Source organism: Falco punctatus (assembly GCF_963210335.1).
Source record: "Falco punctatus genome assembly, chromosome: 14".
Lineage (NCBI taxonomy): Eukaryota > Metazoa > Chordata > Aves > Falconiformes > Falconidae > Falco > Falco punctatus.
In genome coordinates this window covers 22,320,473-22,336,211 of record NC_137594.1, presented here as the reverse complement: position 1 = coordinate 22,336,211, position 15,739 = coordinate 22,320,473, and the positions used below count along the sequence as shown (strand labels likewise).

The 15,739-nt window shown below is 58.7% G+C and overlaps 1 protein-coding gene across 2 annotated transcripts; it reads left to right on the top strand.

Annotated features, from left to right (window-relative positions):
• The first annotated feature begins 882 nt into the window (after positions 1 to 882).
• On the top strand, positions 883 to 15,707 carry ADGRG1 (adhesion G protein-coupled receptor G1). Of its 2 annotated transcripts, none has more exons than XM_080410977.1 (14): positions 883 to 3,268; positions 9,250 to 9,337; positions 9,849 to 10,274; positions 10,804 to 10,927; positions 11,010 to 11,157; positions 11,242 to 11,370; positions 11,613 to 11,729; positions 12,269 to 12,314; positions 12,668 to 12,768; positions 12,849 to 12,964; positions 13,557 to 13,831; positions 14,467 to 14,578; positions 14,838 to 15,106; positions 15,272 to 15,707. In XM_080410977.1, the coding sequence occupies exons 2-14, from the start codon at positions 9,298 to 9,300 to the stop codon at positions 15,391 to 15,393; spliced, it is 2,025 nt and encodes a 674-aa protein (XP_080267103.1). In that variant the 5' UTR covers positions 883 to 3,268; positions 9,250 to 9,297; the 3' UTR covers positions 15,394 to 15,707. The 2 variants fall into 2 exon arrangements, with proteins under 2 accessions (XP_080267103.1, XP_080267102.1); XM_080410976.1 differs by lacking the exon at positions 883 to 3,268 and adding an exon at positions 3,298 to 3,597.
• Positions 15,708 to 15,739: the final 32 nt, after the last annotated feature.

Sequence of the window (15,739 nt, the reverse complement as noted above, 5' to 3'; positions counted from 1 at the left end):
CAATTGTTTGGTGGTTGCCTCCCAGCACCAGGAACACAGCACCCACGGGCATGGTGGTTCCCGAGGAATGCAGCCTGTTGGGGACCCGTAGGATGTGATGGTCCCCAGGGAGCTGAGCCCATTGCTGGCAACTGGCAGCAGAAAAGGCTCTTTTTCCACCCTGTCACAGCCAGGAGTGGGGTCCAAATACTCTCCGATGTCCCCTGGGAGCACAGGATGGGATCCAGCCTCCCAGCACTCCCAGTGCCCCACAGCACCAGGGCTGGCTTGCCCCAGCCCCAGGTCACTGTGGGCCCCTCTAACCTCCCAAGGAGAAATAATCCTATTTACCTTTCCCTGTGCCTTATCGGAGGAGAGGCCAGTGCCACGCTGCCAGAGGGGTTGTGCCGTCCTCTTTTCCCCAGAACAGGTGGCTTGGGGTCACCACGGTGCCTTCAGGCTCCAGTGCCAGCCCTAGCCCCAGGGGGAAAGCTCTCGCATTATTGCAAATTCTCCCAATTTTGGGGAAACAAGCAGCCAGAGAAGAGACTAAATCCATTTGGGGATGGAAGGTTGGGGGCAGACCTTAGCTCCATTTATGGACCCACCTTTGGGACTTGGCTGCTGGGGAACAGATGAGCCTGGCTCTCACATCCCATGGGATCATCCTCACTCGATGCTTGTGCAAATACCCCGGGGACCAATTTTCCTCCAGACTCTCTGACATCATTGCAGGTTTATTTGCAAAGCCGAGCCTAAACAAATAAATTTGGTTTATTGCTTTCTCTACAGTTGGGTTTTACAGCCCTGGCACCTGGTGAGTGGCTGTTGTTGTTGCTGTCTCATGGAGAAACCCCGATGTGGGGTGGGGGGACATACCTCCCTATTTCGGGAGCAAGGCTGAGGGAGGTGGAGTGGCAGTGATGGGGGAGCAGGAGCACCTACAGCCGCTCAAGGCAGCAGTGAGGCTTCCTTGGGCTCCCTGCCACCGCCAGCCTCTGAGGTTCCCAAGGCTGTCCTGGCATTGCTCACTGGATTTGGATGGAGGACTTCTAGTCATCTCCTCCCACCAGCACTTCTCTGCTTCATCATCCTCATCCTCACCCTCCTCCTCCGCCCACCAGAGCTGGGCTGGTTGCACCCCTCTGGGAGCACCATGGTCTCCCAGGGGGCTTTCAGGGGGGCCTTGGCACCCTGGGCTGGGGCTGCCAGTGCTCACCCTGGGCCCCCAGCGGCGCGGGGCACCCTCTGTCTGGGCTTGCTGCACCCGGCGGGAGGTGCTGAGCCTGCCGCACCCTGCCCACCCCGGCACGCTGCCGCTCGCCTGCTGCCACTGCCAGCTTGTAGGAAGTTTTAGGGTTTTTTCAGAAGTTTTAGGGTTCTTCTGGAGCTTTTAGGAACTATTAGGGGTTTTAGTAACTTTTAGGGCTTTTAGGAACTTTAAAGATTTCTAGGAGCTTTTAGGAGTGTTTAGGAACTTCGAAGTTTTTAGGAGCTTTTAGGAGTGTTTAGGAACTTCAAAGTTTTTAGGAGCTTTTAGGGCTTTTAATATTTTTAGGAACTATTAGGGATTTTAGTAACTTTTAGGGCTTTTAGGAACTTCAAGGATTTCTAGGAGCTTTTAGGATTTTTAGGAACTATTGGGGGTTTAGTAACTTTTAGGGCTTTTAGGAACTTTAAGGATTTCTAGGAGCTTTTAGGGACTTTGAGGGTTTTTAGGAACTTTAAGCTGTTGAGGAACTTTTAGGGTGTTAGGAGCTCTTAGGGCTTATAGAAACTTTAAGGGGTTTTAGGATCTTTCAGGAACTTTTAGGACTTTAGAAGCTTTAAGGGTATTAGGACCTTTTAGGGTTTTCAGGAACTGTTGGGGCTTTGAGGAACTACTCAGCTTGAGCAATAAATCTTTATCAGGCCCTGGCCTGAGCCCAAGGGTGAATGTCCCTTGATGGGACAACACAAAGATTTCCTCCTCTCCATGCTCAGCCAGTGTCTTTGAAGACAGCAGCAAGGCCTGCTGATTTACAGATAATCCTGGTAACAGCAACAAGTGCAGGCGTCAACCTAAAAATAACTCCTGATAACGTCAAGTGCAGACAAACGACTCTTTGTTCCATAAACAGCGGCAAAAAAATGGCCTAAAACGTCCTTTCTTCACCCGGACAGGGGCTCTGCACCTGATACACACACACCCCCCCCCCGCAGGAGGGCCTGATCCTATGGGAGCCACCACTGGATTCAGCAGCGTTATTCCCGAGAGGCGGATTTACGGCATTTCCTGAAGGAGCCGGTCGGGATGACCCGCAGCAGGAGCCTTGGCTCGGCGCGATGCTCCTGCGGCTCTGGCTGCCATGAGTGTCCAGTGCAGAGCCAGCCCTGCTCCCCGCGCTGCGGGCACGTTCGGGCTTCAAAGGCGGCCTTGTTAGCCACGGTCCGGCCGCGTGATCCGCTTCCCGTGGGAGCCTCGTCCCGGTCCCGTGGGAACCAGGGAAATGTGGGGCTTGGATCTGGACACTGAAGCAGGCTGGGGGGTCGAGAGGAGCATGCGGGATATCCCCCACGCCGGGGGTCCCAGCGCAGCTGTGGCATCTCCAGCCACTTTTTATTTTCATCATCTTCCCTGCCAGGGTGGGAGGTTGTTTCCACCCTTCCTCCAGCAGAAAGAAAAGTCTCATTCAAGGCACTGAACGTCTCTGCAAGAGTAACTATTTACACAGGGCACTCCCCAGGGCCCCCCAGCCCCCCCCGCTCCGGATCTCACGGGCACACAGAGCCGGCCTCGCCACGGGGTCCAACGGCGAGGGGCAGCGCGCCCTTCGCCAGCCTCGGGATGGGTGGTGGGAGCCGGGGGTCGCATCCAGGCTCCACAGCCCACATCCCAGCCCACCTCCTCCGGAGATGTGCCGTGGGGGGCACGGTGGACCCCCTATCCAGCTCCCCCCGGTTCATGCCTGGCCTCCTTGCCCTGCTTCCCACCTCCCCCGTTTCCTAGAGGGCGCGGGCCGGGGTTCACGGGGACACTCCGTCCCAGCTGCGTTCCCATTAATTGTTATTTTTTAATCTCATTCACCGCCCGGATGCCCGCCGCCTGGATGCCCGCCAGCCCGGAGCTGAAGGGCGACGGGATGGGGCACCCCCCGCTCCCGGCTGGCCCCGGCCGGGCATTGAGCCCCGGGCCCCGTGTGCTCCCGGTGCCGGTGTCGGTGCCGGCCGGGCGGGGTGATGCAGCCCGGTGCTCCCAGCCCGGTGCTCCCAGGCAAAGTCGGACTGAGCCGGGCCGAGCCGGGCCGAGGTGAGCCCGGCAGGTGCCGTGACCGAGGGCTGGTGGCCCCGCGGCAGACGCGGCGATGCCGGGGGGTCTCGCAGGGGTCGGTGCGGCGCAGCTCGGCCCGGTCCCGCCCCGCTGAGTCACCGCCCGCCGGGGGCGGGCCCGCGCCGAGCCCCGCCGTGCCGCGCCGTGCCGGGCGGGGTTGGGCTGCCAGGTGCCGAGCCCCGCCGAGCCGGGCGGTGCCGAGCCGCCGCGCCGGGCCTCCCTGACCCCCCTCCCCCGAGCTTCCCCGAGCCCCGCCGACCGCCGCCGAGCCGAGCCCCGCCGGCGCGCCCAGCCCGACCCGAGCACAGGTACCGGGGGCAGCGGCGGGGGAGGGCGGAGGAGCGGGGGGGTCCGATGTTTGCTTTTGGGATCCCAAAGGCACGGTAAGGAGCGCTGCCCAGCACGGCCTTAGTGGGGATACTGGGAGGGGATGCTGCGGGGTCCTCGGTGCGGGCGGGGAGGCGGCAGGGGCAGGAGGCACCCTCTGGGTGCGGGGGTGAGCGGGGTGGGGGTCTGTAAGCCCTAGGGCTAGCCCAGTAGTACTGGGAGGGCACTGGGGCTGTGTGGCTGGGACTGGTGCCACTGGGCAGCACCCTGGGGTGCTTAGTTGGCTGGTGGGGCAGGGGGCAGCCTGGCTGGCTGGAACCGAGCGATGCTCGCTCCATGGGGTCCTGGGCGCACCCTGCTGTGGTGGGTGCAGGGACATTTTGCCACCCCGTCTTCATCCAGGCGGGGACCACGGGTCTGTGCTCGTGGCTATGGTGCGAGTTGTCTGGTGAAGCCCCCATCCCTGCTAAAAGGGGCTCACCCTCGCCTGCCCCGCCGCCCCTCGCCTCTGCCCCGGAGCCAGGCTGAATTCCCAGGCCACAGAGCCATGAAGCCCCCCGAGCCACCCGGGACCAGCTGCTCCCGGCTGCTGCCAGCCGCACAGCTGAGCCCCGCAAAACCCCCGCCGCCGGGCTGGGCCCTGCGTGTGGCTGCCGCTTCCACCCCGGGGGAACCACCAGCACACCCCATTCCTCCTCCTCCCACCTGGCGGAGGGCGCAGCATCCCCCTGGGACCGCCGGCATGTCTCTACTGGGTGATCTCCCTCCCCTAAAATGCCTGTTGGGGGGATTCCTCCTGCAACATCTCAGCTTGCTGCTGCCGGTCCTGGCATGCTGATGCGGGATGCTCTGGGTGCTCCCTGCCTGCAAGCTGCCTGGACTGCCCCTCCAGAGGGACCAGCGAAACCCAGCAAGGCCAGCTGGAGAATTGAAATTAAGTCTCCTGGAATAACCTCCTGGCAGCAAGTCCAAATGGCTGTTGAGGAGGGAAGGCAGCCAAAGCTCGTTTCATGGTCCGAGGGCTGCAGTAGCCCCCCTCCAAGCTCCACTGCCAGCAGGGAGCCAGGAGTGTTTTGGAGATGGGGGTGGGGGTTGGGGGGCAAATCCTTTAAGCCCGGGACCGCCGCCACAGCGGGTTTTGCCGTGCCCCTTGCTGGGTTTGCAGCTCCCATGTGAATTAAGCCAAGGACTAAAAATGCTGCATACTTGGTTGCAGTCCAGCTCCTAATCCTGTTGGCCCGGGGGCTGCTATTCGCAGAGCAACAGGTTTGCAAGCAACTGCATGTTGCCAGGATGGGGACCCCCGGGGCTTGCTGTCCCCACACCTTGCAGTGGCACCCATGGGTGTTGGAGGGGTGTGGTGCTGTGGTCTTTGCAGACAGTGGGGCTGGGTGGCTTGTGTTGTGCCAGTGCCTGCACGGTACCAGCTGGGTGACAGCCTGTCCATGCCTGCTTTTTGGGAGGGCTCCGACCCGCCAACTCCTTTCCCATCAGCTTACCGACAGCTGCGGTTTGGTGGGAATCCGCGGGGCGGGGGGCACGGCCTCTTACCTGGCTCCTTGGGTGCTGCAGACTTCACCCTGGCTGCGCTTGGCTTTTCTACAGCTGGAAAAGCCTGCAAGGACCAGGTTCACCCTTGCTGGGCTCCAGACTGGCTGCTTTCTTTGCCAAATGCCTGGGAGCTTGATTTGGGGTGGTCCTGTGCTGCTCTGCACTGCCCTGTACCTCCCTTCCGCAGCACCCACGGCGCGGGCAGGCAATGGGGACCTTGCCCATGCGGAGGGGAACGGGACCCGGGAGGGGATGGGGTGTTTTGGGAGCCATTTAAACCCAGCGGGGTGGTTTGGGTGGAGGGAAGGTACAAGCCCACCTGCAGGAGAAGGCCGAGGGGTTGCTCCTGAGGAAGGCTGAGCAGTGGGAGTGCACTGTGAGGATGGCTGGCTGTACCCCTGAGGCCAGCGGCATGGTGCGGGGTGCTGGGGGAGCGATCTGCAGCATTTCATTCTCATTTCATGGCAGCCCTCAATTTGCCACAGGTGTACCTGGTCCTTTGCAGCCCCTGCTGAAGCTGCGGGCTTTGTGTGCCACTGAGCTGGGTGCCGTGTTGCCCTGGCACTGGAGGAAGTGCTGGTTTAGTTCACTGCAGTATTTCTGTCTGTGATGTTTTTTAGGAAATGTTTTTTTTTTTTTTTTAATATTGAACATTGAGTTCTAGCTTTAAGTAAATGCTCCATCTTGAGAGCCTCAGGCACCAGCAACCAGCCTGTGCCAGCCTCCCCTTGGCTCTCCCCATGCCTGCTTGGGAAGGGGCGGTTGCCAGTGGCTGGTGAAGGACAGATCTGGCATGGAGCTGTGCTGCTCCCGTGGGAAACTTTACTGGGTCTGGTTTTGTCCTGTTGGCAAAACTCAGCTTGCAGGTGCTGGGTCCTGTGTGCAACCCCACAGCCCGGGAAAGCTGAACCACTGTGCCCATCTCGCGGCACCAGCTTGGCACAGCCGGGCCGCTGGTGCAGCGCAGCTGCTGCCCAGCTCCTTGGGCATTAACGAATGCGCCGGGTCGGACCCTGCCGCCCACTGGTGACTGGAAAGGCTCGCATGCCAATGCCATGAATAACGTGCGGGCACGGGCTGCTGGCCAAGGTCAAGTGCATTTTCTGAAGCACCCGGGTGACCAGTGTTGGGGCATCCCCTTTGCCCGGGGCGGGGGTCCCTGCTGGGGGCAGCTCCAGCGCCAGGGCACATCACCTGTTGGCCCTATGATGGGGGCTGGTTGTGCAAAGCTGTTCTGTGTCTTGGAGAGCCCATCCTGGCTTGCCTCTCTGTGCCTCAGTTTCCCTATCTGGTTCCCAAGTCCTTGACTGGGTAACAGGCTGCGTGTGATGGGCTGTGGGCTCGTTAGCATCTTGAGCAACAGAGCGTCTGTGTATTTTCCTAATGGACCTGCAAGGAAAACAGAGCTAAAAGTCCCTGTATCTCCCTGTTTCCGGTGTTTGTTTGAGATGTCAAAGCACCTTCCCTTCTCCTCGGGAAAAACGTCACGTTCAAAAGCCACGTGCCACCTCCAAAAGCTTAAATACCTGCTGCCAAGTCACCCAGAGAGCAGTAAGGTGGTAGTAAACTGGGTGTTTGGTTGTTGTTTTTTTTTCCTGTGTTTTTTTTTGGGTGTTTTTTTCCCCCACTTGCCTACAGGTTTAGAGGCCGTGATATTTTCCTCCTCTTTTCTTTACAAGACCAGCTTGTTCTTTTAATGGCAATGGGAGGTTACAAAGTGATGCCTGGGGCTGAGCCTCCCTCTGTGCTGGCGGCAAGGGAGCCTGCTCCAGACTGCTTAGCCCTGGCGCTGTGCCCACCACCTCTTTTTACGTGATCTGGCTGATTTTATGGCCAAAACAGGAGTTTTTCTATGTGGTATTGTTCTTGGAGGAGCTCAGCCCCCCGGCTCTGGCTGGGGCAATGTGTAAAGCCATCCTGCCTCGGGGATGATGGAGTGGAGGTAGGGTTGGTGCCGGAGGGGGGGTGTCTCTGCTTGGTCATCGCAACAGCGTGGGGCTTTTCAAAACTGGTGACACTAGGGAGATGCCCTACTGCCACCCTGGGATGGGAGGGAAGATGGTGGGGCAGGATCTGGGCCCAGCATGGGCTCCATGCATCTGGCTCCCTCTGGTGCCACTTATCACGCACGATGGGAACCGTGTTTTCCCACTGTGAAACCATTTTCGGGGAATTTTCTCTTGCTATTGTTCGTCTCAGGAAACAGCAATCAGTGTCGGGGCAAGTGGGACCATATAGGGCTTGGAGGGGAAATACCAGTCCCCCCACCCACATCCCCACAGGGATTTCTGGTCCCCATTGAGTAACGGCTGAAAGGGGCTGATCCTGTCCTCTAGTCACCCCAATAAAATCCTAAAGACGCCAGTGCAGCAGGAGGGGTTGAAGCCTCGTTGGGATTCAGCATTCCCCATCCAGAGGAGATGCTTTCCCAGCGTGCCGGCACTTTGCCATGACAATGCAGTTGGCATTCGTGTGCTGCGCTGTTGCTTTTGAGCGATCCAGGTGTTTCTCATCATCACCGGTGTTTTGCCACCCCAGATCCAGGCTTTTCACATACATGTGCATGATTCCCAAGTGTACAGCAAGGCACCAGGGTGCCAGCCCCATCCACATCCACCTGCCGCCGCCAAGTTGTGCCTGTGCTGTACCCTCCCAGCCCACACTGGGAAACCTTGTTAGTGTCACGCTCAATTACACACATGGCAGCAGGTTAATTAACAACCAAAAATCTTCCTCTTTTTCAATGAACTGCTGCAAGAAGCAGAGGGGGAGGGACGGGGAGGGGGCTGTGCCCTCGGTGATGCATGGGCACAGGACGTGCCCTGAGTCTGTGCTGGCCGGAGAAACCTTCAGAAGCCTGGTCTGGTGGAAGAAACCTGCCAACAGGGACACTGAGTTTTCAAGCAAGCAATTTTCCCCCAGCCTTCCCGTCTGATGACCCCTGGGTGCCTGGGAGAGTTCATGAGCCTTTGCAGGTGACACTGGTGGGTGCCCTGGCACCTGCCTGCAGCAGACAAAAAAGGACTCAGCCATCAGGTGGGTTTCAAGAAGGATGCTTTGAGAGCAGCACAGAAGTGGGATGGAGCGGTGGCAAACTGGGTGTCAGTTTGCCTTTGGGCATTGGTGAGTGTTTAACTCCGCTGGCTGGTCTGGTAACCTGCACCAATGCTGCCCTGCTCTGCGGGGGGCTTCTGCTGGCTGCTGGACCTTGGCAGGATGGGTGCCACCAGTCTTAACCCATTGCTGGAGTGACAGCAGGGTGAGGAGGAAGAGAAGCTTGGCGCATCGCAGAAGCGCCAGAGATGTGGTTTGTGGCATGGGGAAGGTGGAAAGGAGGGGCTGCAGGTGCAAAGGCTGTGGCTGGGTAGAGACCATGAGTGCGGTGGCACCCTGGGGTGCTCGGCACTTGGCTGGGTGAGGATCACAGGAGCCCCGCATGCATATGAAGACAAAGAAAAGGGTGGTGGAGCAGAGTGCAGGATGAAGGGCTGGGGAAGGAGGCTGCAGAGGATGTTTTCTGGCTGGTTGTGGGGGACAGAAGGGGTTTTGGCAGCCGTAGTTGCTGTGTTGGCATCTCCAGCATGAGCCTGGGAGAGCCTGTTTCTGCCAGGCTGGAAAGACAGAGCAGTTTGCAACATGCCTGGCTCCTCAGCTAATCTGCAGGAGCTGAAAGCACTCAAGAAAATAATTTCAGGGCTGGTGAATTAGGAAACCACTGTTTCCTTCTGTTCCTATCGCTCGCTATAAGAAGCCAAGACCCAAAGCGAGAGGTGAGCAGGGAGCGGAAGAGGGGAATCCTCCCATGCTGGCTCGTTGGTGGCTGGCCCCTGTGCCAGGGCGGTGGGGCACCCTCTCCATGCCGGGAGCCCGAGGACCCCGCTGCTAGCCTCCTCTGGCCTTCCAGCCCCTCAGCTGGGTGGGATGCCCAGTGCTCGTGGCTCCTCCTGGTAGCAGGGGCACTGGGGAGCCGGTGACACCAGCCAGCGTCCCACCGGCACAGCCTTTGCTCTCTGTCCCCTGACCCCAAGGTATGGGTGACACCTAAATAACTCACACGGCCCCTTTCCTCTGTACCCTTCCAGGCTCTGTTTTCTCCTCGGAGGCCAAGGCAAAGCAGAGAGCTGCCCGGGATGAAGGTCCTCCTCCTGCTCCTTCTCTACCCCCTCCAAGGTAGATCGGCTCAACTGTGTCCTGCCCTGGGACAGTGAGCCAGGTTTGGGCTGCTGAAAGTAATTGGCAGCCTCAAAAAATTGGCTGGGGGGCACCGAGGGGCGTTTGCAGCCGTGGCTTCCACAGAGGTGAAACGTCTTGTGGGCTGATGTGCCTCTGGGTGGGTCTGTGGGCCGGATGGGTCCTTTCTAGGGAAAGGAGATGGTCTCCATCCATCCCTTCTGGGGCTGGAGAAGTCCTCTGTCAGTCTCTGCCAACGCGGGTGGTGGCAGCGGGGAGAGGGTGGCCCTGAGTGGTGGAGGTCCTGCTGCTCCAGGAGCCCTGGCAAATCCTCTCAGTGTGGGCAGGGGCACGTCAGGGAGGTGGCCAATGTCATACAGCCTGTCCAGGACAGAAGCAGCATGTCTGGGGCAGGGAACCTGGCGTGGCACGTGTGACAGGGGCTGCAGGGTGCAGCGTTTGCGGGGGTGGCTGCCTCTCCAGCTGAACTCTGTGCGCTTGTGCAATGCAGGGGTGGGAGCCAGTGGCCTCCGGGAAGAGGATTTCCGCTTCTGCGGTGACCGAAACCAGACCCAGAACAGCTCCGTCATCTACGAGCATGGCCCTGCCACCATCTCCATCGAGAACACGGCCCAGGCGCTGATAATAAAAAGGCCCTTTTCGCCAAACAGGAGAAACTCTTACTACAAGTACGGCTTGCCCCCCGCTTTGGGCAGGTACCGCTTCTGTGTCTACTGGTTCAAGGCCAACAGGACGCTGCGGCTGGCGTACGGGAAGCAGAGCTTCCTCCTGGGGGGGGACCCCTCCAGCAGCATCACCTGGGGGAAGGAGAGTCGGAAGACTGAAAGAACCAGCATGTCCATCTTCAGTGTGTCCTACATCTCAAAGGGTGGGAAGAACACCTCCCTTGACAGCGCATCTGAATACTTCTTCCCTGGTAAAGGCAATTCAATGTGACTTTAATGAAATAAAGGGTTTGTTTCATCCCCACCCCGTTCTCTAGCCATCAGCAGAGCATTGGTGATGTCCCAGTATACAGCAGAGCGTGATGGTGTGAAGACACAGCTGAAGGGTGGTGGAAGGGGACATGGGTTTGCTTGAAGAAGCCCAGAGGCAGGCCCAGTACCCAGGCTCCCTGAAGATGAAGATGGAGATTTTTAAAAGTGTTTTGCCCCCTCAAATCCTGGGGAACCGTGGGCTTTGCGGAGGTGCACGAGGGTCCCATCTGCACTGCTAGGCACTAGCTAGCCTCAGCTAACTTGGTCCTAGTGGCCTTGGTGGGAGCCAAACTCTGGGTGGCAGGAGAAGCCCTTTGGGTTGGGGTCTTTGTCAGCTCCCCAGGCTTGAGGCCACCTTGAAGACCTCTGCTGTCTGCTCCCACCAGGGCTGTGCCCGGTTAGTTTGGGGCGTGAGGAAGCCAGCTCTTCCCGTGAGTTTCATGGTGTTTCCTTCTGTGTGCCCATCAGCCTCTCCAGAGAGCGTGCCCGTCTGGGAGGAAGACGTGGAGGAGCAGCTCACCGCCTTGGACAGCCTCATTGCCCAGCCCCTGGCGCTGGCTGCGGGAGCTGTGGAGCAGCAGACACTTCGGCGGTGAGTTCCTGGCTCGCGCTGTTCTCACTGCCACCAACGTGGTGCCCACTGCACACTCTTCACTGTGCCCCTTCCCCAACAGCAAACTTGGGGAGCTGGAGAAGACACTGGCCAAGGTGGAGCTTGAAGGGCAGAACCAGACCTTTGGGAAGGCCACTGTGCATGCGACCGTCCTGAGGGTCCCCCCCACTCAGGCTCCTCAGCACCTGGCCTTTGCTTCCCAAAGAGAGGTGGGTCCTGGGCAGCCTGCCCTGGTGGTCTTGGCCCAGCAGCATCCTCTCCCAGGCTCTGTCCTGACAAGTCTCTCCTTGCAGGAGAGTGGAGAGGTCCATGGGTTCATGGTGGACCTGCCAGGCAGCCTGTTCATGGTGGTGAAGGAGAGGGAAGAGATGGTGGAGCACAGGGTGCTCCTCATGGACATCAACAGCCAGACCATGTTCCAGGTAATGCCCATGGGTGTGGCATGGTGGGGTGCCCCCGCTGTGCCAGGGGCTTCGGTGGTAGAGGGCAGCAGGGATGCAGCCCAGAGCAGCGTGCTGGTGCTTGCTTAGAGAAGGTGCTTCAAAGATGAGCTAGAAGCTTGACAGGGAAAGAGGCATGGGACCTCCTTCTTGGGGACTCTCACCTGCTTCATGCCTGGCAGCTCTCCCTTGCTCTGCTGCCACTGACTCCTCTTCTCCAACAGGATGAAAACAGCAGCTATGTCCTGGGTGACAAGGTGGTCGGCATCTCCCTGGTGGACATGGTGGTGGCCAACCTCTCCGACCCAGTGGTCCTCACTTTCTTCCATGACCAGCTGCCGGTAGGTGGGGAAACAGCCTCATTGAGCCTGACCCCACCAGGAATGAGGGGGCAAGGAGGGCTCAGGCCCTGCCGGCTTAGAAAGTGGTCACAAGCCAGCAGGTCCATGCCTTTGGCCTGCCTGTACAGGGTCTGCTACATCTTCTGGGGCTGTATCGCCATTGTGGCTTCACTGTGTGCACTGGTGGTGGCACTGCCTGCACCTGCCCAGGAGATGCTGCTTTGCAGATGTGTCACCTCCGGCACAATCTCCAGGGCTTGGCGACACTTTGGGTTAACAGTCCCTTGGCTCATTCGTGGCCCTGCCAGGCGTCTGCTCAAAGCTGAACCCCTTGTTTGAGAAAGGGGACCTGGGAGGAGGTATCTGCTCCAGGAGCTGCCAAGAGAACAGTCTCTGCCTGGAGCCTGCTGCTATGATACGGGACAGTTTGTCTCCTGAGACTGTCTCTCCTGCCCCGTGTTCTCCCCTATCAGATGTGCTGGCCAGGCAACAAACCGACAGCTGCATCCTGACAGGGGCCCACGGTTTTGTCATTGCAGAGCAATGTGACCCCGCTGTGCGTCTTCTGGCAGGAGGACACCACGGGTGAGTGCTCCTGCACCGGGCTGTGAAGCCAGGCGCTGCCTTTGCTCCTTTTGCAGGGAACCACAGACCTGCTGGTGGGGGTAGAAGTCACTCTGCACCTCCCCTCCTCGCTCCAGCTCTATAAACCTTTCCCACGGGGCTGACCTCAGGTTTTTCCCTCTATAGCCAACCTAAGAGCTTTTTCCTGATGCTGAGAGTGCTATCTGAGTATGTGTGCTTGGCCTGGGACAAGCTGGGACCCCTGCTTTTGTCCTCCCCCCTTGCCATGGACACCTTGTCCTGACCTGAAGATCCACAGACCCAAAGCAGCCGCTCCTGCTGCTCACCAGATGCTCTCCCTTTCCCTTGTGCAGTCGGCTCTGGGTACTGGGACAGCTATGGCTGTACGACGGTGACGGGGGGCAGCCAGACAGACTGCAGATGCAACCACCTCACCTACTTTGCCGTGCTGATGGTGGGTAGCACCTTCCCACAGCTCTCTGCATCGTTCCCACTGGCTGTTCTTCCTCACTCTTTCTTGTTCCTCCTCCTCAGGTACCCTCCCCGGAGATCACCTACATACACAGGGATTACCTGAGCATCATAACCTACGTTGGCTGCCTGATCTCAGCTCTGGCGTCCATTTGCACCATCTTCTTCCTCTACTTCAGGTACAGTCTGACAGTTCACCCCATGCTCTCTGTCTGCGTCCCGTCTATTGCCTCTGCCCCTGGCTGGGCACAAGTTCTCCAAGTGCAGATGGTTTGACTAGAAGCATGATGGAGATGTGCTTGAAGAAAGCAGAGTTCTCTCCAGAAACCACCCCCTTGGTCAAGTGTCCTGCAGGGTGCTCAAAAACACTGGCTGTTTTCAGTGGTTTTGGAAAATCAGCTGGGTGGTTGTTATGGATCTGGCAAGCAGAAGCCTGCAAAGATCTTTTCAAGGGTGTGGTGAAGAACATAAGTGTCTTCTCCTGAGTCGTGTCACTGATCCTACATGGATGATTTGGAGCTGAAATGATGTTGCTCCCTACCCTACCATTGTCTTGACCTGAAATGCCGAGTCAGCTGCAGGGACATGAATTTGCACATGCAACAAGCGGTCCCACCCCTAGGGTTGGGCTCTTGGCTCCTGACACCACCAGAGGGTCTCCTGGATCTTCTGGCTGGGGTGACTTGCTCCGTGCAGAGCTGTGGGGTGTTGTGGGGCACCAGGGATACTGGCCAGGCATGGTGATGAGGTCTCCCCTGCTCAATTCTCCAGAAGCAAGCAGCGAGACCAGATCACAAGCATGCACATCCACATGAACCTGCTGGCTGCCATCTTCCTCCTGGACGTCAACTTCCTCATCTCCGAGCACTTGGCTTCCAGCAGCAGCGAGGCAGTCTGCAGAGCCGGGGGGCTGTTCCTGCACTTCTCCCTCCTGAGCTGCCTCACCTGGATGGGCATCGAGGGCTACAACCTCTACCGGCTTGTGATCGAAGTCTTCAATGCCTACCATGACCACTTCCTTCTCAAGCTCTGCCTGGTGGGCTGGGGTGAGCATGGGGAGGCAGAGGCACGGGCCATGGGGTGGAGGGGCACCCGGTTAGGTCTTTCCCACCATAAACAGTGACTGGATGGGGGATGGAGATGCAGGCATGGAGGAGTAGATGTTTGAAGGCAGAGGGGTCTCTCTGTCGAGAGACTCAGTGGAGAAGGAGACTCGATGGCTGAGAGCAGAAGCTGGTGCTGGAGAAAGGGTGGGTCGCCCTGGGGGACATCCAACAAAGGAGTCACGTGAAAGCCACTGCTTGGGGTCTTTAAATAGGAATGGGATCCTTTCGTTCTGAAAGGAACATCCAGGACAGCGCAGGGAGATAGACTTGGTGCAGGAAGCACACACACGTCTCTGCCGTGCTTTGGGCAGGAGGCCGTGGTAGGAAGCTCTCGTGATCTTTTGTGGTCCGGGGCCTAAAATTCCACAGCCCCGGGAGACCCCCGGCTGAGGTCAGTGCAGCACCGCTCACTCCCAGGCCAGGGCTGGTGACAGGCACCCCTGTGTGCTCCATCCTCAGTTCCCCCTTGGGGAGGGTTGGTTTGTGCTCTGTATGGGGAGGTAGGGACAAGTTGGACTTCCAAGTCCAAAGCTGAGGGACTAGGGTGGCTGCTTCACTCTGTTCTTGCCACCCAGGACTCCCCTTCTTCTGTGTGATGCTGATCTTCCTGGCCAGCTGGACCAACTATGGCCCCTTCTCCATTCCTGTCTATGAATCTGCTAGTGGCAAATCCACCAATGCAACCATGTAAGTCACGGGAAATGGGTTGCCTGGTCCCTGGTCTTAGATTAAGTCAACTTTTCTAGGCCTTCACCATGTCCTACAGGCTTTCTTTAGCTCATCTGTGGCTTTTCTGGGACTTTCTGGTGGTGGGGGAACCCCCTTCCCTGTTCAACTAAGCTGGGCGCTGTGTTTGCACCACACCTTCGTGCTTCCCCCATCCCCTCCAACTCATGTCCCCGTGGGATGACGCAGCGTAACACTCTGCCCTTTCTCCTTCCTCCAGCTGCTGGATCACGAGCTCCCTGATCCATAACGTCGTGAACCTGGGTTTCTTCAGCCTGGTGTTCCTCTTCAACTCGGTCATGCTGGGGGCCATGGTCCGGGAGGTCCTCCGGCAGAACAAGAAAGGCCACAAGCTCAAGCACGTCCTAGCCCTCTTTGGGCTGAGCATCCTGCTGGGCATCCCCTGGGCTCTGATCTTCTTCTCCTTCACCTCCGGCATCTTCTGCCTCGTCTCCCTCTACATCTTCACCATCATCAACTCCCTCCAAGGTGAGCCTGGAACACTGGACTTCTCCAAAAGGCACCAGGGCCTTCACAGGCTGTTGGTGGGGCGGTGACGGGGTACGAGAGGAGCTGTCGCTGGCTGGCTGGCTGGCTCTCAGCTGCTGTGGGTCCCTTGAGGGGGTTCACCTACCCTTCTCCCTCCTCACCCAGGTTTCCTCATCTTCCTCTGGTACTGGACCATGGTGCTGCAGGCGAGAAAGTCTCCTGACTCGCAGAGCAGCTCTGACAGCGTCAAACTGCAGCCCAACAGCAGCCAGAGCCACCTTGGCTGAGCTCCCGCTGGCCGCGCTGGCCACACCGCGCCGTGCCAGGGCTCCCCGCGTGGCGGGGGGCTGGGGGAAGGACTGACGCCATCCGCTGTGCTACTGCACCTGTCTGGTGGGGCTGCTAGAGCCCAGGGACCCTGGTGGTCACCGAGATGGTCCTTCCCCTGTGAAGATGGAATCACTGCCCCTGCTACACCCTCTAGCAGCTGAAATCATCTATTTTTGTTATTTTGTTGTATGTCTATTTTTGGATGGTGTGGAAGTTTAATGAGCGCACCTGCGCGCTAGACTTGTGCCCATTAAAGTAGTTCCTGCTCGGAGCGCGGCTGGCTGGGGTCTCTGCTGGGTGCGT

Bases quoted from the DNA above. Each gene is read 5' to 3' on its own strand.
- ADGRG1 (XM_080410977.1), top strand. From the start codon at position 9,298: ATGAAGGTCCTCCTCCTGCTCCTTCTCTACCCCCTCCAAG. The intron at 9,338-9,848 runs GTAGATCGGCTC...TGTGCAATGCAG, and splicing joins CCTTCTCTACCCCCTCCAAG to GGGTGGGAGCCAGTGGCCTC. The intron at 11,730-12,268 runs GTAGGTGGGGAA...TTGTCATTGCAG, and splicing joins TCTTCCATGACCAGCTGCCG to AGCAATGTGACCCCGCTGTG.